General features: G+C 34.3%; 3 protein-coding genes across 3 annotated transcripts; 2 read left to right on the top strand and 1 right to left on the bottom strand.

The window, feature by feature from the left end:
- Positions 1 to 2,161: 2,161 nt before the first annotated feature.
- Positions 2,162 to 3,459, top strand: LOC21400284 (gibberellin 20-oxidase-like protein). The gene is made up of 2 exons (XM_010107631.1): positions 2,162 to 2,520; positions 2,850 to 3,459. Exons 1-2 carry the CDS (start codon positions 2,162 to 2,164, stop codon positions 3,457 to 3,459), a joined length of 969 nt encoding a protein of 322 aa, XP_010105933.1.
- A 3,015-nt stretch (positions 3,460 to 6,474) lies between these two features.
- LOC21400285 (transcription factor EGL1) lies at positions 6,475 to 10,597 on the bottom strand. Its single transcript, XM_010107632.2, has 8 exons — positions 10,473 to 10,597; positions 10,101 to 10,367; positions 9,496 to 9,592; positions 9,316 to 9,330; positions 8,785 to 8,841; positions 7,702 to 8,616; positions 7,041 to 7,484; positions 6,475 to 6,754 (listed from the first exon to the last, which is right to left on the bottom strand). The coding sequence occupies exons 1-8, from the start codon at positions 10,595 to 10,597 to the stop codon at positions 6,683 to 6,685; spliced, it is 1,992 nt and encodes a 663-aa protein (XP_010105934.1). The 3' UTR covers positions 6,475 to 6,682.
- A 7,545-nt stretch (positions 10,598 to 18,142) lies between these two features.
- Positions 18,143 to 22,669, top strand: LOC21400287 (beta-amylase 2, chloroplastic). Its single transcript, XM_010107634.2, has 9 exons — positions 18,143 to 18,675; positions 18,985 to 19,053; positions 19,440 to 19,643; positions 19,824 to 20,018; positions 20,603 to 20,767; positions 20,855 to 21,115; positions 21,212 to 21,430; positions 21,977 to 22,196; positions 22,432 to 22,669. The coding sequence occupies exons 1-9, from the start codon at positions 18,421 to 18,423 to the stop codon at positions 22,506 to 22,508; spliced, it is 1,665 nt and encodes a 554-aa protein (XP_010105936.1). The 5' UTR covers positions 18,143 to 18,420; the 3' UTR covers positions 22,509 to 22,669.
- The last annotated feature ends 1,613 nt before the right edge of the window (positions 22,670 to 24,282 follow it).

Raw genomic sequence — 24,282 nt, forward strand, 5'->3', positions numbered from 1 at the left:
GGTCGACCAGACTACACTGAGGCCACCGGTCGACCGGATTGCACACCACCGGTCGACCGGTGGTGATGCACTGTTTTGTCACCGGTCGACCGGTTGACACGGGATTTGATCCTATTTGGCCTGAAATTGTTGTTTTGACCCCTGTTTTCAGGGAGAACCCAAATTAGCTTCATTTGGGGACTTGAGATAAATGGATTAGCATCTTTAATCCTTGATTTGAGATTGGAAACCCTTGGAATGATAATTTAAAACATGAAAATGGATTAGGGCACACTAATAGGAAATTCTTGGTTGGAAATTGAGATTGGATTGCTTTAGGAATGAGAATTGATCCTAAAGTGTTGTCTTGTATCAGTGATCGCTGAGGATTCAGACTGAAGGGGCTTGTGGAAGCGGCAGCCGGAAAAAGGGCAACGCTAGTCCCAGGTTTGATAGTGCGAGGTAGGATTTCTATCCCCTTTTCCTTGTGAGCCTGTTTTCAAAAAGGATTTTGGCCCTGTAAATGTTTTAAAGAAAGGGGATTGTTTGCGAAAGAAAAACAATTTAAAAACCATGGCTTGTTTAGTTCATGGAACCTCATGGCTTGTCCAGTTATGGGGCCCGCGGCTTGAGTAGTTCGTGGGGTCATATTAACGATTTCATAATGTTAAATGAATGGTTTCTTAAGATAAGAGATTTTGTGAACCGGTAAGAATACATTGCTGTAAGCCTAGATAGGATGCGGAGAGTGCATCATCGGGGGCAGAACTCGAAACCCGGTCTGGGTAGGCGAGGCACTTGGTAGGTGAGTAATTTGTACTAATTACTTGTTGATGCCTGTAATACGGTTATTTTCAGTTATATTTCCTTTGAGAAAAATGATATGAGGTTCCGGCTGCCTATTGGAACTGAATGTCTTATTTTATTTACTTATTCATTTATTTATTCGTTGCTCATTTATTTTTCATTTAATTATACAGTCATTTCAAACTATATCCTACTGGGCCTTTCGCTCACGTTTTATGTTTTAAATGTATTAAACCCCTCCCACGAGATTCTAGGTGCGGTGCACAGTAGCTGGATATTTGCTACGGAGTAGCTGAGTCGTGCTGCTGTTGGAACAAGAGAGGACTGTGTTCATCCTCTGTCATAAATGTAAGGAATCAAGAATTCTGTAAACTCATGTAATATTTGGATTAACTAGACAGTGATTGATGTCTGTTGTAATTGATTATTTACATGTTCATGTATGTACAATACCATTTATCCTGTGGGTGGAGCCCTGTGTGTTGTTAGAGGCTCGAGACTTAGAAATTATATTATATTTTAATGGAGTTGAGTGGGGCTCGTTTAGAAATCTGCTTTATTAACTCATAATTGAGCTCCACGTCACCCACCCCGTTTGGGGCGTGACAGTAACCATTCCATGTAACTATTAAAAACTCATGTATGTATGTATATGATTATATATATATAATTCATGCATAACAAAAAATTAAAGATTATATTGTCAGGAGACCTACTTATCAGGCTGTCTTTTGTTCTTTATAACTGCAAAATCCAATCATTTAGGCTTCCTTGCATTGACTATTTGCTTTCACGTGAAAAACCCAAAACCATATATATATATATTTTTTTTTTTTTAATTTATATATACGCCACTGACCCCATCTTTACACATATACACACACAGGCGTACGCACACATGTATATTATTGTTATTATCAATGGGTTGATTTAGATACTGCACAACCCTACTGTAAGATCCCTGTTCGATTAATGTATTGTGTGACGTTAGGTGTCTAATAATATAAGTAAAAACTAGCTAGACTTACTTTCAGGTATAATTGAGTCAGATCATTTCCGTTTTAACAATAGGTCCTGAAATTTTCAAAGTAACAAAAGAAATATGGGTGAAATAACACTAATAATCTATTTTTTTCTTGAAAGAAAAAATTTATCTTTTAGTGCCCTCTACTGCTTTTATCTTCATTTTACTTTTCTCCAACTTTAATCAGGTTCAATCATGATGATCATGCACTTGTTAAATTGCTCTCACTAACTAGGTGTGAGGGCTATTTATAATAGGTACCAAAACCTAATTAGGGGACAAAGTAGACCTTTCTCTCTCTCTCTCTCTCTCTCTCTCTCTCTCTCTCTCTCTCTCTCTATTCCACGCAAAATGTCTGAATCCCAAAATTCTGTTAAACTTCACATCCTAGACATTTCTGAGCCAGTATTGCACCCATCCTCTCTATCCTCTCTTGCTGAAACCTGCAGAACATGGGGTTTCTTCCACATTACCAATCATGGGATTTCCAGTGACCTTTACAGCAAAATATGTTCCATCTCAAAAGAACTCTTCAACCTCCCTTCTGAAACTAAACTCAAACTTGGTCCTTTCTCTTCCACAAGAACTTACACCCCTCATTTCATAGCCTCTCCATTCTTCGAAAGCCTCAGAGTTTCTGGTCCAAACTTCTTTGCATCTGCTCAAAATTCTGCAGATATTCTATTTGACCAACAGTGTTCTCTGTTCAGGTATTAATTCAATATATATAATACCCTCATATGTATGTGTATTAACATTTTGCTTGTATTTTCTGATACTGGTTAAGACTATAGGGCTTGTTTTCGGTCGTTTGTAACAACCGATCCTATTGTAACATGTAGAAAGAATGTGTAACATCAGTGTATAGTCGATAATTTTTTTTTTATTGATTTATCTTTATAAAGAATTGTTACCTCTAATGTCACTCCTTTTACTTGTTCATGACTACATGTTACATTAGACCGGTCCTTCGCGAAAGACTCGAGTGTTCGTCTATGATTGTATTTCTGTTTAATCATTTGGGGTCCTTCCCTAACAGTGAGATGTTGCAAGAATATGGAAGCAAGATGGTAGAACTGTCAAAGAAGATCATGGAGACCTTGTTGATGAGCTTAGGGGACGGATTTGAGACGAAATACAAGTCGGAATTTAAGAACTGCCATGGCTATTTGAGGATAAACAACTACTCTCCTCCAGAGAATCTAGAAGATCATGGTGAGGTTGAGGGGCTGGGAATGCACACTGATATGAGCTGTGTAACAATAATCTATCAGGACAAAATGGGAGGGCTTCAAGTGAGATCAGAGGAAGGGAAGTGGATGGACATAAGTCCATGTGAGGGAACACTTTTGGTGAACATAGGGGACATGTTGCAAGCTTGGAGCAATGAGAAGTTGAGGTCATCCGAGCACCGGGTGGTCCTAAGGCGACCCGAAAACCGCTTCTCTCTAGCTTTCTTCTGCTGTTTTGAGGATGACAAGGTGGTCTTGGCACCGGATGATGTTGTAGGAGAAGGAAATATGAGAACCTACAAGCCCTTTGTTTGCTTGGATTACCTCAAGTTCAGAGAGAATAATGAGAGAGGTAAGTTTGAAAAGGTTAAGTTCACAGTAAAAGATTTTGCTGGTGTCAATACACAAGCAATTTAATTATGTAAAGAAGATTAATGCATAAATTCAAGTTGAAGAGCAAAACTTATAAAGAGGAGAAATTGTGGGGTTTAGTTGGTTTTGGAAAGAGCTTTGGCTTGTTGGTAAATGGAAGTTACTAGGTGATACTTTGGAGAAATTTGACTTGGTGGGGTTTATAAGGGGTTTTGATTTTCCAAATCATGTATATTTTAAATTTGATAATATTCTAGATCAGCATTGATTCAGCATATCCAACCTCTGACAGTAATGGAGCTAGCTCATGTGGTAGGGACATGACATGATCACCTCAAATTGCTGCCTTAGGCTATTATTTTGAGAGTGGGGACCTGAGAAATTTTGTCCTTATTGCAGGTCTAGATATGTCTTTGTAAAGTATTGTGATTACCCATTATTCTACATCATTATTGTGTTATTATATATAAATTTTTTTGGGGAAAGGACTTCCCATCTTCATCATTGGTGTTGTTAAATGTTAATACATATAAAGTACCATTGTTTACTTTAGTAATAATGATCATCACTATTGTTCTAATAATTACCTAACTTAATATGGAGACTTTAATATTTTTGTTATATATACATGGGTCCATAATCTCTCACTGTCTCTTAAGTTTTTTATAAAGGGAATTGAAATGGGTACATTTTTTTTTTTTTTTTTTGTCTTTTGTTCACTCTTATTATCCGGTCAAACATGTTTCTTGCAATGTGAACGGTTCCATTTAGAAAATTCCTACAAAAGAGTAAAAGAAAAGAGAAATTAGTTGGAATATGATTTAGGATCTTCACAAAGATACTAATGCATACAATTCACGTGTTCATTATTAACTTAGGGGCTTTTATTCTGAAGAATTTAGGGACTTAAATATTGTGCAAGGTCTAAGGATGACAAGTGCTATTAATTTCTTCTAATTATAATTAATAATGAAGATATAGATGAGTTTGGCGGCAATCATACTTTAACTAATAAACACACAAAAAATTAAATTGAGAACAATCAAAGCCTAATTAGTACTGGACTTTTAGCAATCTTAAAAAAAAAAATAAATAATAATAATATAATAAAAAACCAAGTTAATTACCATTTTTTTTCTCTGGTGAAAATCCAAGTTCTCAAATTTCCGAAGAAAATGTATGGTGTGCATATATCATATGTATTTTTGGTATTAAATAGAAACTCCATACGAAAAGCAAGGTGGGAATTTGGCAATTTGGCAACTTGTCATTGTTGTACGCATATATACAATATATATAATTTAAATAAAGAAATCCAAGTACTCCAAGTGTCTGTTGTTTTTTAAATTCGTCACACGTTCAACGATGTGTGGCAGACAAGGAATTTATGATGTTGCTTGCTAGCTAGCGGTTCCCCTAATTATTAAGCTGCAACAATTCACAAAACTAACTCAAAGAGCTGTAACCCTTGTTTAGTTTAGTTTGCTGTTGGAATTGTATGATTTGCTTTGAATTGCAGTCAATTTTAAAATTAAGGGTTTGAGTCAATAGTTTGAATTGTGCTCATTTTAGTTCTCTACTAAATATCATTTTAAATCTCAAATTATAATTTGAATTAAATTATTTGGTTTAAGTTATTGAAACAAATGGAGGCATAATAATTATAAATTATTCATATCGTTCACAATAAATTTGAATTCCTTAGCCTGATGTCTCAAATGCCGTATTTCTCTTATGAGAGTCCATCTTATGACCTATTAAGATTCTTTTCAACATATAACTTTAAATTTTAAAAGAAGCGACGCGGATATATTATTTTTAGATACTATAAATTTTAGCAAAATACTCATATAAAATCAAAAGGAAAAAAAAATCAAGTGGCACGGCGTCTATGCTCGAACCCTTGACCATGTAAAGCTCCACCGGCCCTAACGATTAGAATTTCTTAACCTAAGTGTTATTTAACTATAGCTTCTACCGTTCTCTTAAAGTAAGACCAATCAAATATTGTAGTATGATGTAATACATATTATAATGTTTTGTAATAATTTGAAATATTAAAATTTCTTGTTGTTGGGTCTCAAATTTCATTGACTTCATTAATCTTTTATAAATTTCATCTACCTACGATATGACGAGAAAAGGATTTCAATTTTCTTTCCTTGTGCTCCTAAAAAATAAAAAATAAAAACTTTTATTGTGGATTTTCTAGGTCGTGGAAGTTAAAACAAATCTTTACAATGAGTATCATATCTTTTGGTCTTTTTTTTTTTTTTGTTTTTTTTGTTTTTTTTGTTTTTTTGGTATTTTAACATACATGTTTGTATCAAGTAGATGAAAATAGATTCTCTTTCTAACTCATACATCATACAATTACGAGGTTTTATTAGCTTGAGATGCAAGTATTTCGTAAACCCATCTAATTACTGAGGTGGGTGGTAGGCACTAACATGTTTCGACAAACAGGTTTTAGGATTAAGTTATTGCCTTTCTAATGTGTTGATTATCATGCAGGCGAGATTGGATATGACTCTTGTGTCCCCTTATTCGTATCTTTTTTTATGTCTCTCTAATAATATCATAACACGTCAGTTAAAATGTCATGTCAATTAAAATATCATGCTGCATCAATTAAAAAGTTATGACGTGACATGGTATTATTGGAGGACAGGAAAGAAGGGACATATGAGCCTAATCCCTTGAGATTATCTAAGAATGCCGCCCTTTTTTCCTTTTTACCTGCTTATTTTTCTGGTTGGAAAAAATGCTTTGTTTGAGAGAGGAAAACACTAAAATTGAATGATTTAGCAATGTCATTGAGCATTTTCTATTTCTAGTCGTCCTAAAATATTTTAGAAAATCAACAAATAACTTAACGGGAGTCAATATTTGTTCCCTGCCTCCCAAGCAGAGGAACTTCTAAGTTCACAAAACACCTGTAGTTGAGACTTGAGAAAAATGAACTCCACATCTCTAAATATATATATATATATATATATATATATTATGAACAGCACAAATTACACTAGTGAATGAAATTACATTGGACACTTAGGGTTCTCATTACGTTGACAAGTTTGTTTTATAACCTTATTCACTAGGGGTAACAAGGTTAAGAAGTGGAAAAAGAAATTCAACAAATCTCATGTCATAAAGCAGATCATTGTTCTCTTCTTCTACACCGTTTGATGAGGATCAAGTGGTTGAACTTCACTGATAACAGAGGGATGATCATACAGATGAAAGTTGACTAGCTTTATCTGGCTTCTCAACACTTCCCAGCAACCTTCCAAAGTGCTTGTTTGATCATCCCAACCGAAGCAATCGCCGTGCCTCGGAACTGAAAAACCAGTTCAACAAGATAAACAGTTTAAGTATCTGGATTGAAAACAAATTATACGAAAAAAAAAAAAGATGAAAAGAAAAAGAATTTTGGTAGGAAATTCTAGGATAGTTTTAGTTCAATATAGTAAATACAAATTATTCTTGAAGTCTGCAGAACCAGTTAAAGGAAATAAGTTACTTGAGACATGTCATTATATTATTGGAATAAGTCATGAAAAATGATATAGACTAACATTACATGTCAAAGATAATTAACAATGTAAAACAACAAAAAAACTGACCTTGGATTTAAGGGTCAAAGTGAAAACGCCATCAAGATTAGATGATTGAACCGAGTAAGAATTCAAATGAAGATCATTGATGGCATCCATGATATCAAGCAGTATGTATTCCTTATAAGGGCATCTAATATCTATCTGAACCTCCTGATCTTTGATGCTGACTTTCAAGTCCAATGGATGACCATCGTTGTGAACAACCCTGTTAAGGTCTGCGTCGGTTTCATCGATGTCACGGGCCTTCCTCTTGTGCATCCATGAATTTCTTCCATTATCATTCATCTTGTTGTCATAGTTATCTGATGTTTGTTCTACCACTTCCAAGTATTCCTTTCTTGCTTTTGTTTCATTATTTACCGAGTGTTTGCAGGATTCCAACTCTTCTACTCTTTCCTCGAGCTCTTTTAAATACTTGTTTGTGTCCTTGAGGATTACTGCTTTATCATTCTGCACAAAAAAGATCATGGGGAGATTTCAGATATTTAGCTTCGAAAGAATGACATCAACCAAGAAATGTTGCAGCGTTATTGTTTAACTCTTCTCAGTGGTAAAACAAACAAGAGTTATTTCTATTAAAAAATATCAAGGGAAATTACCATTTTGGTACCCTGCAATTTTTATATTATTGTTTATATTATTTCCAGAGAAGGACATGTGATGTTACCTTACTGATAGAAGGAATAGTTGAACTGAGGGCAAAAAGATTCTCACTCTCTCTTGACTTTTTGTACTTAACATGCCGTCCCATGCAATCATTGTGCAAGTTCTCAAGCCAATCTTTTCCCAAGACTTTCTTGTGGGACTTAAGAGATGAACTTTGATACATGAATGGAACTGAAAACAAAATCTTCTTCAACATTTTCTGCTGTATCCGCGGCCTATAACTGTCGACCAGTCCTTTCTTCCACGCTGCAAAACTGGACGCACGGTCACAATTCTGAGAACAATAGAGTTCAATCAATTGAGTAGGACCTCCTAGAATGGCAGTAACAGTTTTCTTGTAGTGCAAGTCATCATCAGCCCCAAGATCCAAGGAGCGTAGTTTTGTGTGATTGAAGTTCTGAAGTTCTCTCAAGCAGTTTCGGTTTAGATCTTCATGCCCGGGACAAGTAACAACCTTTTCATGATTAGCAAAGGCCTCGGATTTACAGTCACTCGAATTCATGGAGTGTTGAACACCATTGCCGATATCATCATCCATGAAATGCCAACTTTGAACCTGAGAAGCCCCACCATTTGTACCTTCTAGCATAAAGGAGTCTTCTGTCTGGTGGTTATGGTCACAGCCATTAGAACATTCATCAGGAGAATCCATGTTGAAATCTTCATGGTTTCCATTCAGTTCATCAGTGCCTCTCTGGTCACACCTGATATCTTCTGCAGGAGAGGACAGGTTCTCAAAATTCAATGGATCATCTTTCTCATGGTCAACCTTAGTACTCATTTGGTCTTTATCATCATCGTCGTTGTCGTCATCATCATTATCGGTTCGGTAACATGATTTTGTGGTGCAAAAAGGCTTTGAGAAATCTAATAAGGCAGCCTTGATGTGCTGAAGGAGATTATGATCCTTTAATACCTTTATACAGCAAAGAAGTTATAACTTTATAAGCCTTAACAAGTCAAGTTGCTCGAGTTTAGTCTTGAAGGACAGCAAAGAAGCTATAACTTTATAAGCCTTAACAAGTCAAGTTGCTCGAGTTTAGTCTTGAAAAAGATGAGACGGTGTTAAAAGAAAAGTAATTACCAAGTCTGTTACACCTATCTCAATTACACCATCCAGATGAGGAAAGCAAACCACTGTCTACATGAAAAATATAACAATATATTGGCAAGAACATATTTTTAGGAGCAATAACAGATGAATTGATGGTTCTTAAACATATTCGGAGATAAACTTGTAATTCTCGAAAGAAAGTTGTACAAAGGTTTTTCATAATGACTTAAAATGGGGAAAATAAATTGTAAGATCTTATATGATAGGAACTTATATGCACCTTGGAGTTCTCAACTCTAGAGCTGTAAAAGGATTTCTCTATTTTCGCATTACATCCCATTATATTCCACTACAGTTTGGTAAACGGGTCCCAAAAGGCCTTATTTGCTTACTATATAGTCTTGCCTCCTCTAAGTAGAACCTCAATTTTATGGTAGAACCATACTGATTTTCTTCATCCTTTTTCGGTTTTTCTCCCTGAAACTACTGATCTAAATGCACAACATGTATGGCTATAATGTCGTTCATCACTTGATGTAGTATATAGAGGAACCATCATACCTGAATAGAGGCACTCTGAAGAAATCATCGAAGTCCATGGCACAATAAGTTTAGACAGAAACAGAGTCAGTTTTCCTTGCTGGCTTTTAGAAATAGTCAAGCCAATACAACAGTAGATATCAAAGTTAAATTCTGAAACAAATCACAACCAAGAATATTTCAAGAAAAAAGAAAACCAACCTTAGCTAGCAAAGAGCGATTAAAGACTTTGCTATCTGCATGTTGAGCATTGCATAACCAAATAGTTTTCCCATTTGCCAATGCTTGGCCTGGAAGACTATTTTGTGCCAAAAAAAAGAAAAAAAAAAAAAAACCCCCCTTAGTTTATCATTTCTCTCAAAGCTAAAGCTGGTGTGACAATATTAGTTCTAACTTCTAACACACACCCTCACACACAAACACAAGGGCATGTGTGTGTGAGTTGGGGGGAGTTGGCGGCAGGCGCTCGAGTGGGCAAATTAATTGGAAGGCACAATAAATGAATATATGATGATAATTTTGGAGAGTGCAATTACGGGGTCCTACTCTAAACTAACGTAATAATTTTGGAGAGTGTAATTGCGGGGGTCCTACTCTCATACTATGTTAGTTTACCATTTCTCCTAAAAATTTGGAGGTGACTGGTGAGCCGCTATTAGTTATAAATTCTAACACACTACAAAGTATAATCCATATGATACCCCGAAATAGACATGAGGGCCACCAAAAAAAAAAAAAAAAAAAAAAAAAAAAAGAGATGATCTGTAAAATGTTGAAAAACCTTTTGATCTAGAGTAGTTAATTACCTTTGGCCAAGACTGAACACAAATGACATGCACACTAAGTAATACCACTCTGCATCAGTGAGATCCTCTGGAGATAATACAGAAGATGATGGTGATGATGTCCTTTTAGCTTGTTGATGAGTTTCACCTTCTAAGAGACACTTGTAAAGCTCTCTTAATTGCTCACTTCTTTTTAAGCCTATTTTGTCTGTTGTAAGCTCCATAGCTTGGACTGCCTTTCTAGTTTTGATGTCTCCATTGTAGTATCCCTCTCTCCATTCCAAAACCCTGAAAGAATATTGATAAAGTCATAAGCTTTCCAAATAGATCATGGATTTTCTAGCAGAAAAATAATATATATATATTATATATATTATTTGTATGTACATATACCCTTCATCTGTGGTTGATAATGACCAGAAAATTGCATAGCTCCAATGGATACTCCTTACAACAACAGAAAGCTGTTTTCTCATCTTCTCTAGTACCTCCTCATGGTTTTGATCTCCATTTGCCATTTTTCCAAAGAGAGAAACTGAACTTGAACACTTACTTGAGAACCCACCAAGGAAAAATTACCAGTTAAATGAAGATTTGGTTTTCAGTAGATTGGAAAACTGAGTTCCGAATGATTCTGCCAACCACCATCCATGGTTTGAACACTAACACCTTGAAATCAGTGAGAGGCTTCTCTGAAGAGTGCTTTTTGGTGCCAGAAAACTGAAACGCCTGAGCTTTATACTGGTACCTTTTCCTTTTACATGTTAAAAACGACTAAAGGCTTTTTGAGTATGAAAAGCAACGGTTCAGCGGAATATATAGTGACTGAAGTATACAATAACTATTCATAAGAAAATAAGGAAAAAATAACTTCATAAAAAAAAAAAAAAAGATTCTCTCTTTCTCTCTCTTCTTTGTTCTGTTTTTTCAGTTATGTGATTAGTACATAATAAGGGTTATTCTCTTTTTTAGTCCCTAAATTATATAGGCCCTGAAATTTAAAACATCTCAGAACGAGTCCTCAATCTACCAAGTTGTTTTATATTGGTCCTTCCGTCCATCTGACACCCTTAAAATCTCAATCGAATTTGCACATTATCCTCATATACATTATTACTTGGAAGTAGAAAGACTTAAACGCTAAACTTATTTTGAAGTTAAGTGTGAGATTACCGATAGACTATACTAGTAACTACCGTAATAATAACCGTATTAGCTCCTAGTTAATAAGGTATCTGCCATGAATATATACATTTCTCTTACTCTTGTCTCTCGTCGTCATATTATGCATAGTGGGCAACATAATTTCAAGTGTACGACACCAGATTTGAGTTACAACACATTGTCATTTGAATGTTAGTGTGACAACATCAATCCCTTGAATCACAAGGTCAAGAAAAAATAAGTTGTGCAGTCTTATATCGTCTAGAGATGAAGATAAATCCTGATTTATAAGAAATAACACCACCTTCCAATGGTTTGAAGGCTTTTGAGGTGAGGCCCAAAAATAAAACCGTGCGGGCTCAGGCCTAAAGCGAACAATATCATATCAGGTGGAGGTGTGGATCGTTACATATGGTATCAGAGACTCTACCCAGCCGGAAATGTGGCCAACGAGAACGTTGGGCTCCCATAAGGAGGGGTGATTTTAACAGCCATCAATCTCTTGAGACACAAAGCTAAAAAATGGTAAGTTATGCAGTCTTACATCGTCTAGAGATGAAAATAGGTCCTGGTTTATAAAAAATGACACCACCTCTCAATGGTATGAGACTTTTTAAAGTGAGACATAAAAATAAAACCATGCAGACTCAAACTCAAAATGAATAATATCATACTAAATAAGTGTGTGAATGGTTACAATTAATGAACATCAATATAAGTTTAAGGAAAAGCAAGAAAAAGCAGGTCAAAGTTTCTGAAAACAATAAAGATAGTGGGGAAAGGGTGAAGTGGCTGATTAGCAGCCTTAACCTTAATCCAATAACTTTTCTTGTTTGGGTACTCTTAAAAGCAAACAGTGATTCACAACAACTCAGAATATTTTACTTTGGTGCAAAAAACCATAACTCTTTTATCACTGCAAATTTCCAGGAAAAGAAATGATGAGGACAAACATGTAACTCTTTTATCCCTGCTCTTGGTTTTCTTGTCTGCACATGTTCTTTTGATGATTTGGTTTTTAGAAAGATTCTTAAAGGTTGATCAACTATTTAAAATTTCTTTAATGCAAACCACTCACAAGCTCTACACAAATATCGATAGTTATCAACACTTATGTTTAAGTAATCACAATTCACATTATGTAGTAAAAAGCATATTTATAAAATTAAATTAAGTAAATAATTGATTTTAAAATTATTTAAAATAAATAATAGTTTGCCTTTTAATTTCTTGTAAATTAGCATGTTGCCCCAAAAGCCTTTTAAAATTTTGACAAATTATACCTTGAAAATTTAATAAAGTGGTGTAGAATGCTTTCAAACGGATGATAGTTGTTAAAGTTTTCACAAAAATACCTCTGTGCACATCACGTGGGGTTATTTGAAGGGTAGAGATTAGAATCCTAGATCACGACAGACAATTGAATAAAGATTTTACTCATTTTGTGATGCTTTATTAAATTATGGGCTGATTTGTCAAATTAAAATTTACAGAGTGATTTACCATCTTTTGAAAATTTTTCAAGGGTGAATGCACAAAAAGCTTTAAAAAAAAAAAAAAATCATATTCCTTAAAAAATGTGTTTAGCTTGAATAATAGAGAAAGCGAGTATTCAATGACTACGCAGCTGGATTTCATTATTGTCCACTATTGTACTCTTGTACATTTACCCACATTTCATCCCTTTGTTTTTCGTCTTTTTTCATTATTCTTGGTCCATACAATTATTATTCATCCGTAACCTCAGCAGATAGTTAAAGAAACATAGCTCTCAAGATTCTACTTTCGATGTAAAACGGTGAGCAAAATCCATATATATAGCAGCATACTTTGTAGGATTTGCTCACGTCTTTTGTGCTGCTTTCTCTGTCTGTGTGTGTGTGTTTGTTTTTTGTTTTTTTGTTTTTTTCCAAGAGATCTTTGAAATGTCACTATCAAGTACCTAGGTGATGGGAAATAGTCATTTTTCCTTTGATTTTGACATGTTGCAAGTATCTTGTTTTATCACCATCAGACTAAACAACAATATACTTTACCTATATAAATAATGATTGAAAAATATTGAATATTACTGGCTGAGGGCTTGTAAAACTGCTGTGTAACTCACAGAGTTACAGTTGGAAATTTATTTTTTCATATAAAAATGTGTGTATCTTCCTTTTTTTTTTTTCTTTTTTTGTCGGGTTAATTTTATAAATTATCCTGAATTGTTGTACCTTCTTTCAACGTGTCACCCTATAAAATGGTCTATTTCGTCCCTTAAAATATAAAAAAGTGAGAGCATTTATAATTATATACGTAGTGACACGTCATTATTTTGTTAATTTTATAAATGTAAAGATATTTTAAAATAAAGTAAGAGTACGAATGACCAATTTTATTTTATAAATTCTTAATAATTAATTTTGAGATTTACACTAATAAATTTCTGGGATATTACAAATTGTGTGGTTTATGCACTACCCATTTGTTCTTCTCAGTTGGGAGCTAGTGCAATAAAGAACCCATAAAATATTTTCCCATGTCCTTGCTAGTTCAATGGGTCTTATAGATGCCAATGGCTACATAAAAGTACTCCCTTGATATTCTTTTGCAACTAATTTAATGAGGAGGACGAAGTAAATAATAAATTTATAATAAATCACATATTTTAAAATTATTTAAAATAAATAACTTTACTTTATAAATGTTCTTTTTATAACTAGTAAAAAGATTTTTAAAAAAATACACTAAATAACATTTTTTTTCCTGTCATAGTGTAATAAATAGCAAGGGTAAATTATAGCAGGCTTATTCATTAATTGATAAAATACCTGAAATGCCCCTATTATTCTTGATCTCTCTCTCTTCTTCCCATCTATCCCCCGGTCGCGTCTCTCTCTTCCCTAATCTTCAGACATCTCTCTCTTTCTCTCTGGCTCTCTTCTCCGGTCTCTCTCTCTCCTCTCTCCACGTTTCTCTCTTCCCCGAACTTAGGACGCCGTTCTTGTACTCGTTGCTTCGATCTCACGAGGGAAGACGAAGACACTGATTGGGAGAACTCATATCTAGTCCTCGTTGGAGTTTTCGATCTCGCCGATCTCCGATCTTGCGAGTGAAACAAAGAAGCCGATCTCGTCACTGTTATTTTTGCTCCTTCTCCCTCCTCTGAATCACACTGGAGAATAGGCGAACCCAACTCCGTTACCATCCATGTCGTGAAGGCTCTTGTCGTGCTCTCTCTCTCCTCCCTCCTCTCTATCCTCTCTCAAAGATTTGCACCATATCCGATGTGGACGACGACAGCTAGTGGTTCGTGCTCCGCCGAAGATTGTCGCGAGTCGGATATGTACTAGTTTTCACAGAACCACGGCCGCGGAGGTGGCAACGCGATTCCCTGGGCTCGCCAGAGCTTGGTTGTGGAGGTGGCAGCGGGATTTGCCTAGGCTCACCAGAGCTCGGATGTGGAGGTGGCGGCAGCATATCTGATTTGCAGAGATGAAAGGAGCAAGTATTTGGCTGTTTGTTTGTTATCAGATCTGATTTGCAGGGTTTTTGTTTGTTCAGTTCTGAGTTTGTGATATTATCTTGATCTGAGTTTGTGATTTTTGTTGATCTAAATTTATGAGATATGAGAATTTATGTATTTTTCTGATTTTTATCTTTTGAGATGTGAAATTTTATTAGAGCTTTCAGAAGAATATGATAAAATATGGTATTTAACAGAAAAATAAGGTATTTTATTGGTCGTTGAAATTGATCGTTTGATTTTTGAATGAATATAGTAAATATGATATTTATTAATAAATATAGTATTTATTAGTAATATAATATTTAATAAATATGATATTTTATTAACCGTCGAAGTTAGTCGTCAAATTATGAGATGAATATGATAAATATAATATTTATTAATAAATATGGTATTTATCAATAAATATGGTATTTATCAATTATCAAAGCTGACTGTAGGTGATAGCCGCCAATCATTGAAACTAGCTATCGTCGGCGCCGACCAGTATTCATATTTTAGAAAAATATGATATAATATCTTTATTTAAAAAAAGCTCTATAATTTACTATTTTTTAAAAAAATATAAGTTTAGGGGGAGAAAAGGGATGGAAAAAAGGTTTAAGAGTATTTTTAGTTTTTTAATAATGTTTAAAATTTAAAATATCAAATTAGTTTATAATTTGTCTATTTAAAATATATATATATATATATGTTATAATTTATTAAACACCCTTACTAAAAATGTTATTTTCCTCATTCTCCCAAAGTTTTTTTTCTTGGGTAAGTTTTCCTTTTTTTTTTTAACGGCGTAAATTTTTTTTTTATGATTGGTAAAAAAAATTTCATGTAAATAAAAAAATTTTACCATGTAAATTTTTTACCTGTCGTAAATAAAATATTTACATAGTAAACTGCTATTTACTTTAAAGAGTTTTAAAATTTACTATTTACTTAATTTAGTTTCACAAATCTACTATTGACCACAATTTTTGTTAAAATAGTTGTTGAGATTTCGGTTTTGATGATTACTATTTTTGGATTTGATTAATTTTTTGGTGTTGATATTATTTTGAGAATAATTTGATGTAGATTTGATTAAAGATTGATTGCCTGCTGTTATTATCATTTTGGGGAAGTTGAATTTATTTAGAAACTGTTTAAAATTAATCAAATTGATTTGATTTAGTAAAGTCAATTTTTGATGTTTTTAAATAAGTTGAAAATGTATGAGATCTTTGATTTACAAAGGAGATTTTGTTGGGCTGTTCAAATCAATCATTTTAGGAATTATCCAAGTTCATTCATCTTAAATGGAAAGAACCAGTTTTTATAGCTTTGTTGTAGTATTTATTGTAATAAAATTTGTAACAGCCTATTACAATAATGGATTGCTTTAAAGAATTTGACGACTGTTTTGATTTGTCTATTTAATGAAAGTCTCACAATACTCTCTGCACGTTTTGGGAGCCTCAATTTTCTGAGAAGATTTTCAGAAAAAATCTGTGAGTTTGTAAGCCTTAAGAGTTTATTGAATATCGTTCTTCGGGAAAAAATTAGAAGTTTTCGGGAGAGAACGCACTGTCAACCGAAAGGATTTTATCGTGTAATTTTTGAAGACAAGTAGTGCTTGCTGAACAAGGCCGTCAAATTGATTCTAAACGGCGGCGACAAAATCAAAGAGAAAATCTTTATTTGTATAAGTTTGACTAGTGTTGTTAATCTTTGAGATTTATTAGATTGTTTAATATATGGGCGTGGCACTTATCAAACCACAATACCATGTCCTATGTCTTTTTAGTATGTCATATTTCTCTTTTATTTGTTACAATCATGGACGTAGCCAGACTTTTAATTTAATGGGGGCACAAATAAGCAAAAAGTTTATAAACTAATAATATAAAATAAAGTAACTTTTCTAGTACGTTTTTGTAATAAAATTTTATTAAGTAAGGTTCACATTACAATTATTCTTGATAATTTCTCATCTTTTAGTACTGTTTCATAATAACTTCATTATCGATGCTATAAAAACATATTTCTCAAGTGACGGAACAAAAGAAAAAAGATAGAGAATTTTAGGTTTATTTTGGACGGGGAACATAATTTTTGCATTTGTAAACTTGTATTATGCAATAGAGAATAAAGAAAATAGTAAAAAAAAATGAATTCGTAAAGACAGCCGAACCAAGTCATTGAATAATTGTCGATTACAGTTAAACCCAATAGAGTAATCAAAAAAGGCCCAAAAGTAAAAGACTGTTAGAGGAAAAAAAAAGAGAAAGAGGAAAATAGACAAAAATTTGAAATGAATTAAAATTAATAAGTTAATAGTTTATATAAGTTAATAAATATGTCAAATTATTATTTTTGTCTATAATTTGTCTAGTTATGAACCATAATTTAATAAGTTATTATCCATAATTCACGATTTTTGTCCATAACTTGTCTGGTTATGAACAATAACTTGACAAGTTTGTTAATAACTTATCTTTTTATAAATCATAACTTGACAAGTCATGACATATTAATTTTTATAACTAAAAATTGATTTATATACTTTCTTAAACTTTTCATTGACTTATTTTTTACTATTTTTGAAAAAAAAAAAAAAAAAGGGGCAAGTGGAGGCATAAATACCGTAACAAAGTTCTAATCATAAAAAGTTGACGAGGAGTTAGAAAATTTTTCTTACTCAGTGGAGGCCTGTGCCCCTGCTGGTCTCTCTGCAGCTCCGTGCGTGGCGGCAACAAATTTAACAATGAAATCGGTAAAAAGAGCAAACCGGTACTAACAATAGTTTTGTCCACGTTTGTTTTTTCCTTTGATTTTTGAACTGTTGATATGGGTTTCTAGTGCCAGTCTCTTTTTTTCGTTGTTGGCTATATAACGTGAGCAAGATTTAAATGAAAGAATGAGAAAAGGAAATATAGAAACGGATCCAGATTTTGGGCTCACCAGAGGCTGAAAGTCACAGTGGCCGGGCGTGACGGGGCGGGTCGGTGTAGAGTGGCAGTGATGGTCTCAGGGTGAAGGGCGTAAATTTATGTCCTGTTTATTTCACCGATTCGAGTTTAAAATTCGTGTTTTGTTACAGTAAAAAATTTTAAAAAATAACTACATCTAATTTTTTTATTATAGTAAAAAAATTTCATATAAAATCACATTTTAACTCAAATTAATAAATTAAATGGGCCATTATTTTTCAAACTTTTTTAAGTTGTGATTTTCAAAAATAAAAAAACATTGTGCAAAGCTATAATTCAGTGTGAAAGAGAGTACGTGGACCCTCGTTCATCTAATATGGTCCTTTGGTAATTGGTAGGGATTTTAGCGCCCGAACTATCGGCTTTTAACAATAAAATACACGTCGTTTTAGTAACATAAACGACAAACAACTTTTTCATTCCCAAGTCTCGGATCCATAATCACGGGGATCTCTTCCCCGCCACTCCTCTTTTTCGCTTTCCCGAGAATACCGTGGAAAACTCCCAGAAACTTTTTCCCGGGAAAATAAAAAAGAAAATTTTCCCTTCGTATCTAATGGAGCTAATTTCTGTAAATGGAGCAGCTAGTTAAACTCTTATCGTTTTCTCTTGACCTCAATGTGACACCTACTTTCTTCTGTAAAATTTTCTCTGGAAACGAACAGAGCTCTCGGCTGGCCTTTCCTTCCGAAATTCAACAATGGCGACATCGTCAACTCAGATTTTCCATAGCTTGAGGCATCCGAATGCTTCTCTAAGCACGAATTCGTCCTCATCAAATGCACGAACATTTTTGGCTTCAGTTAGAGTCTCTTTAGGGTTTTCTCGTCGCTTGAAGAGCGGGTTTCAGTTGCCTAGTACTCAGTTTCGTGCTCTGGCAATGGTGAAAGATGGAGGAGAGAAAACGGGGGATCGTACTTTGATTGATGATTCTACAGACGCCTTCAAATCCCAGGTTATTGCATCGTTTCATCTTGTTTTCCCAGTTCTTACTAATCGACATTTTCAACGTTGAATTAATTTCACTTTAGTTTTGTGCTTCTTATTTCTGTCGTAGGGATTCGATTAGGTAAGAAAATTATGAGGGAAATTTTTTAGATCAAACAGGAGAAATGAATGCAGTGATTAAATAATTAATGAAATAAAAAAGAGGAAAAAAAAAGAACTGATAAAAATTGATAGGATTAAGTTTCTATTAGTTTGGTCGATTTTCCAAATTTCTCATGCCAGTTTTAGATTCTGAGAGTTTCTTCTCTGTTTGTAGGTTGAAGATAAGATTCAAGAGCGTGATTTTGCTGGAACTCCTTATGTTCCTGTATATGTAATGCTACCAGTGAGTTTATAACTACTATCTTTTATTTGTTTCCCTGAAATGTTGTTATAGACTATTACCTAATTGTCACTTGTTATTAGGGCTTACGTGATTATTTTTTATTTTTTATTTTATTTTATTTTATTAGTATTATTTTTATTTTTGTATATTGAGCCTAATTATCATTCTGAGAGGTGCGAGGTGTATGATTCTCTTGTAATTTTCTTTTCATCATGGTTAAATTCTACAATAGTTGAAAGCGGACGTAATTGAACCACTATAAATCTTGTGTGTATGGTTGATTGCTTTTCTTTATTTTTACTGCTCTCAATAGTAAAGGATTAGGGCTTTAATCTGCAAGAACTTTTGAGTTTCTGTTATTCTTTCTTATGATGGGTTACTTGCAGCTAGGGGTTATCGATACGAACTCAGAGTTGGTTGATCCTGAAGGACTTGTGAATCAGCTTAGGATCCTTAAGTCAATTTATGTTGACGGTGTTATGGTTGATTGCTGGTGGGGAATTGTGGAGGCACATTCTCCACAAGTTTATAACTGGAGTGGCTACAGAAGCCTCTTTCAGATTGTGCGTGACCTTAAGCTCAAATTACAGGTGACTAATATTTGTTAGAAGTTAATATCCATATGCTAACTATTTATTTGTATATTTTAGGATGGTCTCTATTGAGAAAAATATTACGTATTTTTCTTTTACTGTTCATATTTTTGCTGCTATGTGACTTTGACTCTAAACTTGACTTTGTTTGATGTTTCTTCTTTTAAATGCGATGAGGTTGTTATGTCTTTCCATGAATGTGGAGGCAACGTCGGAGATGATGTACATATTCCCCTCCCTGCTTGGATCACAGAAATTGGTCTAACCAACCCTGACATTTACTTCTCTGATAGAGAAGGAAGGCACAATACTGAATGCCTTTCATGGGGAATTGATAAAGAACGCGTTTTGAAAGGGCGGACAGCGGTGGAGGTATGGAATTTAGATATTTTCAGATGACTGATGATTTCAAATGCCCAAGTTGATAGGAAAAGAGCACAATGTTATATTAAACTTGCACAGTCAATAACGCAACCAAGAATAGATTGTTTAACTTCGTTAGTATCAGCTACTTTGGGTTCTATTTTCTCGTCTTGTGATGTAAACTGTTTTTGGACAAATTACTGCTGTTTGGGAGTTGTAAACGTGAATTTTAAAAAGCTTGGCTTTTTGTGATCTCTAATTTTGATGGACGAATTCATTGTTTATTGATAGAATTCTCATTTGGTTTGAGAGCGTCCTGAACTCATCTAGTGATGACTACTTCATCTAAGAGAACTGTTTTCTGAAAAAATTTCCATTATTACTGAGGTGTTGAAGCTCATTATTATTAAGCAAAGAACCAGTTAATGTTGTTGTTACTATTGTCCTCATTTGAGGTTTTAAGCCTGTTATTGGGATTTCTTTATCATTTTCTGTGTAGGTCGTTCTTTGTTTTACATATGAGTATCACTGAAGTTTGATCTATAAATCCCAGTTTTATCATGTAGATTTTTGTTTGTGACAAATTAGTGCAGGTCTATTTTGACTACATGAGAAGCTTCCGTGTAGAATTCGATGAATTTTTTGAGGATGGTATTATCTCTGAGATTGAAGTTGGACTAGGTCCATGTGGGGAGTTACGGTATCCTTCTTATCCTGCAAAACACGGTTGGAAATATCCTGGCATTGGTGAATTTCAGGTACTTATTGTCCCCCCAGCCCTCTTTCTGTCAATTCTGGTAAAAGCATGCAATTTTTGGTGTTTAATGCAACCTATTTGAGTTCAGTGCTATGATAAGTACTTGATGAAAAGTCTGATGAAAGCAGCGGAAGTGAGGGGACACTCAATTTGGGCCAGAGGACCAGATAATGCAGGTTCTTGTAATTCTGCCCCACATGAAACTGGATTCTTTCGTGACGGGGGCGAATATGATAGCTACTATGGTAGATTCTTCCTTAATTGGTACTCTCGGACGTTGGTTGATCATGGGGATCGTGTGCTTGCTCTAGCCAACTTAGCTTTTGAAGGAACTTGCATTGCTGCAAAGGTCATTTTGCAATATTCCATAGAAATAGAGAAGTTCTGATATTTTATACAGTGGTATTCTCTATAACTTGAGAATTTGTCGTTCATTAATGAGCAGCTATCAGGTATACATTGGTGGTACAAGACAGCCAGTCATGCTGCTGAGCTGGCTGCTGGATTTTACAACCCTGCAAATCGTGATGGTTATGCACCAATTGCAGCAATGTTAAAGAAGCATGAGACTGCACTGAATTTCACATGTGTTGAACTCCGCACATTGGACCAACATGAAGACTTTCCAGAGGCATTGGCAGACCCAGAGGGACTAGTGTGGCAGGTATGCACGTGTCAAATGTCCATTATTTATGCACTTATACTAGATTTTGAAGTTGTGCACCTGATTAAAAAGTCCTCTGTGGAAATATCCTCTGTGGAAAAAGATATGTATATTTTAAAACATTGATGCTAGAAGGACAATATGTAGTGCCAGAGTGGTTTTCAAGAAAATTTGCTTTTGGATGTCCAAACTTCTATCAGGTTGCCTAAATTGGCCGCTGCTCCATATTTCAGTATGTGCATAATTTGTTGAAAAGCATATTAGTTCAGGCTTGTTAATCATGAATTGATTGGATTTGGAATGCTGTGAAGTTTCCCAAATTTATAGTCCTGGGATATTTTCTGTTTCCTGATCAACCCAACTGCTGTCAGTAATAATATGGTTTGTTTTTCATCTTTGTTTCCTGGAAAGTAGTGGGATCTGGATTACAATGAAAGTCGGGTGGAAGGTAATGTGATTGTGCTTCATGTCCACACAAATGTCTCTAACATTTGCTGATGCTGAACAAATCATTTTAGGTCTTTTGATATAGTATCTTAAATACAGGTCTTGAACGCTGCATGGGATGTCTGCATTCCAGTTGCAAGTGAGAAAGCTCTTCCTTGCCATGATAGAGAAGGCTATAACAAAATACTGGAAAATGCCAAGCCTTTGAATGATCCCGATGGAAGGCATTTATCTGCCTTCACCTACCTCAGGCTCAGTCCAGTTCTAATGGAGACCCACAACTTCACGGAGTTTGAACGATTTGTGAAGAGAATGCACGGTAAGTCATCCTTGGTCTGCCCTTTGTTTGCTTTGCAAAGTACAACATTTTGTGGCCAGATTTGCTATTTATTTCCCCGTAAAACCTACTATATCAAACGTATAAGTCAGATTCTTGCCCTATTAAAAAGTTGAAATGGAATTTGTTGATCCAGAAGGTGATTTCATTGATAGATATAGGCACAACTCAGCATAGAATGTTACTAATTTGTCACTAGTCTCACTTTCGCTTGCAGGGGAAGCAGTTTCAGATCTTCAAGTTAATCCGAAGAAGCAAGCTAGTTCGGGAAAGGATGACCAAGTTGCACCGTAAGGAGAAAGATAATCTTGAACAACTTTTTCTCTTGATAGAAAGATAATCTAGAAGTTCAATGCACGTGAAATAAGTCCAACAAATTTCCTACATCAGTTAGTTCAGATTGAAATCCCATACGGTTGCCATGTTATGCATGTTTTTGAGTGTCATACCAATGTTAGAAGCTTAACAAAATTTTTCACCTGGTTTCAACTTTTATTTTCTTTAGTACTCCTATTCATACTCGAGCATGAGCTAAATATGTTAATAAAAAGTTTAAAAAGCAAAGAATAATAAACACGCTTGACGCAAAAATTGGAACTATTATTTCAAAAGATTATCGTCTCACGCGACTTTTTTTACAAGATTAGAATACATCTTCTTAGAAACTTACTAGCGATATACCCGCACGTTGCCGCGGGTAATAATTTTGTATATAATGAGAGGGCTACTATTTTGTCACATTATTTATGGAAGAAAAATGGAAAAGGAAATGACAAACCTGTATTGGAATAGAATAGGCATAACAAATGGTGAAAGACCAAATAAAGAAGAAAAAGAGAGACAAAACTGTGAGTGCAGCCAAGTGCGTAAAAAAGTGAAGAACTTAAATGTGAAGAGATGAAGGAAAAGAGATGCGGGGTTACTATTTTGTCACATTATTTATCATTAGGTAAATCTGCATGAATAGTGAATTTTAAGTTGCATCATGGTGAACATTAGGTAGCAACAGAGTAGCTATAATGAATGGAAAAATAATAAATAGGGAACAAAAAGAGAGAGAGATAGAACAGTGTAAGCACAGAGAAGTGGATAAGAAAGCGAGGAAGTTGGTTGCTCAACATGAAGGTAATGAGGAAAAAAGATGGAAGTTTATTATTTTTTGACATTATTTGTCATTTGCCAAATGTGCACGAGTAATGAATAGTGAATGATAAATTGCATAACAATGATTATGAAATATTAATTGTCTTTCTGTACATTTACAATGTGTTGAATGATTTGGTTTCTTATGTTTTTATAAAATAATGGCAATAGAGGGGAAAAGTTTGAACAAATTATGGAGGACTGCAAATGTGAAAACTGTTTATCATCATTGCCATAGTAGTTTGTGTATATACACACACACACACACACATATATATATATATATATATATATATATATATATTAGCAAAAGAAAGGTTCCTGAAACTAAAATAGACTGAGGTGAATTACATGTACGTGCATGTGAGCGAGGAAAGAATAGTGTAAAAGGTCAATATGTTGGAATCAGTGATTTACAAAGCAAAAGACATGATAAATTTATATATGTAATTTCTTATATATTCTCTACGAGCAATAAACAGTTTTTAGGCATTCTATTTCAATCAAAACAGCAATTTGCCACATTTAGTATCAGTCCCAATGATTAGAAATTTATGAATAGGAGTTATTAATCATACATCAAAGGCTGTAAATATATTTTTTCCTACGCAATATCAAGGGAGCACGTGCAGATAGGAGTAAACAATACGGCAATATGAAATAGATAAGTGAAAAAATGAGACAAAGGAAAAGGGGGAGTGGCGGGAAGGGGACGAAAAAAATAAATAAATAAAAATAAAGAGGAGAGAGGACAGGTGAAGAAAAGAGAAATAATAAAACACGGATGTTAGAATATTTTTGTTTAGCTATTTTACATAGTAATGATAACTATAATAAAGTTTGAAGAGGAGAAATGTGATAACATTAGTGTACACATTATGTTTTATGTTTTTTGAACATATCCTATATAAATGGTCACGCCTAT

Source organism: Morus notabilis, unplaced genomic scaffold (genome assembly GCF_000414095.1).
Source record: "Morus notabilis unplaced genomic scaffold, ASM41409v2 Scaffold902, whole genome shotgun sequence".
NCBI lineage: Eukaryota > Viridiplantae > Streptophyta > Magnoliopsida > Rosales > Moraceae > Morus > Morus notabilis.

Bases quoted from the DNA above. Each gene is read 5' to 3' on its own strand.
- LOC21400284 (XM_010107631.1), top strand. From the start codon at position 2,162: ATGTCTGAATCCCAAAATTCTGTTAAACTTCACATCCTAGACATTTCT. The intron at 2,521-2,849 runs GTATTAATTCAA...CTTCCCTAACAG, and splicing joins CAACAGTGTTCTCTGTTCAG to TGAGATGTTGCAAGAATATG.
- LOC21400285 (XM_010107632.2), bottom strand. From the start codon at position 10,597: ATGGCAAATGGAGATCAAAACCATGAGGAGGTACTAGAGAAGATGAGA. The intron at 10,368-10,472 runs GTATATGTACAT...ATATTCTTTCAG, and splicing joins TTATCAACCACAGATGAAGG to GGTTTTGGAATGGAGAGAGG. The intron at 9,593-10,100 runs GTAATTAACTAC...GGCACAAAATAG, and splicing joins GTGTTCAGTCTTGGCCAAAG to TCTTCCAGGCCAAGCATTGG.
- LOC21400287 (XM_010107634.2), top strand. From the start codon at position 18,421: ATGGCGACATCGTCAACTCAGATTTTCCATAGCTTGAGGCATCCGAAT. The intron at 19,644-19,823 runs GTGACTAATATT...AAATGCGATGAG, and splicing joins ACCTTAAGCTCAAATTACAG to GTTGTTATGTCTTTCCATGA. The intron at 21,116-21,211 runs GTCATTTTGCAA...ATTAATGAGCAG, and splicing joins GAACTTGCATTGCTGCAAAG to CTATCAGGTATACATTGGTG.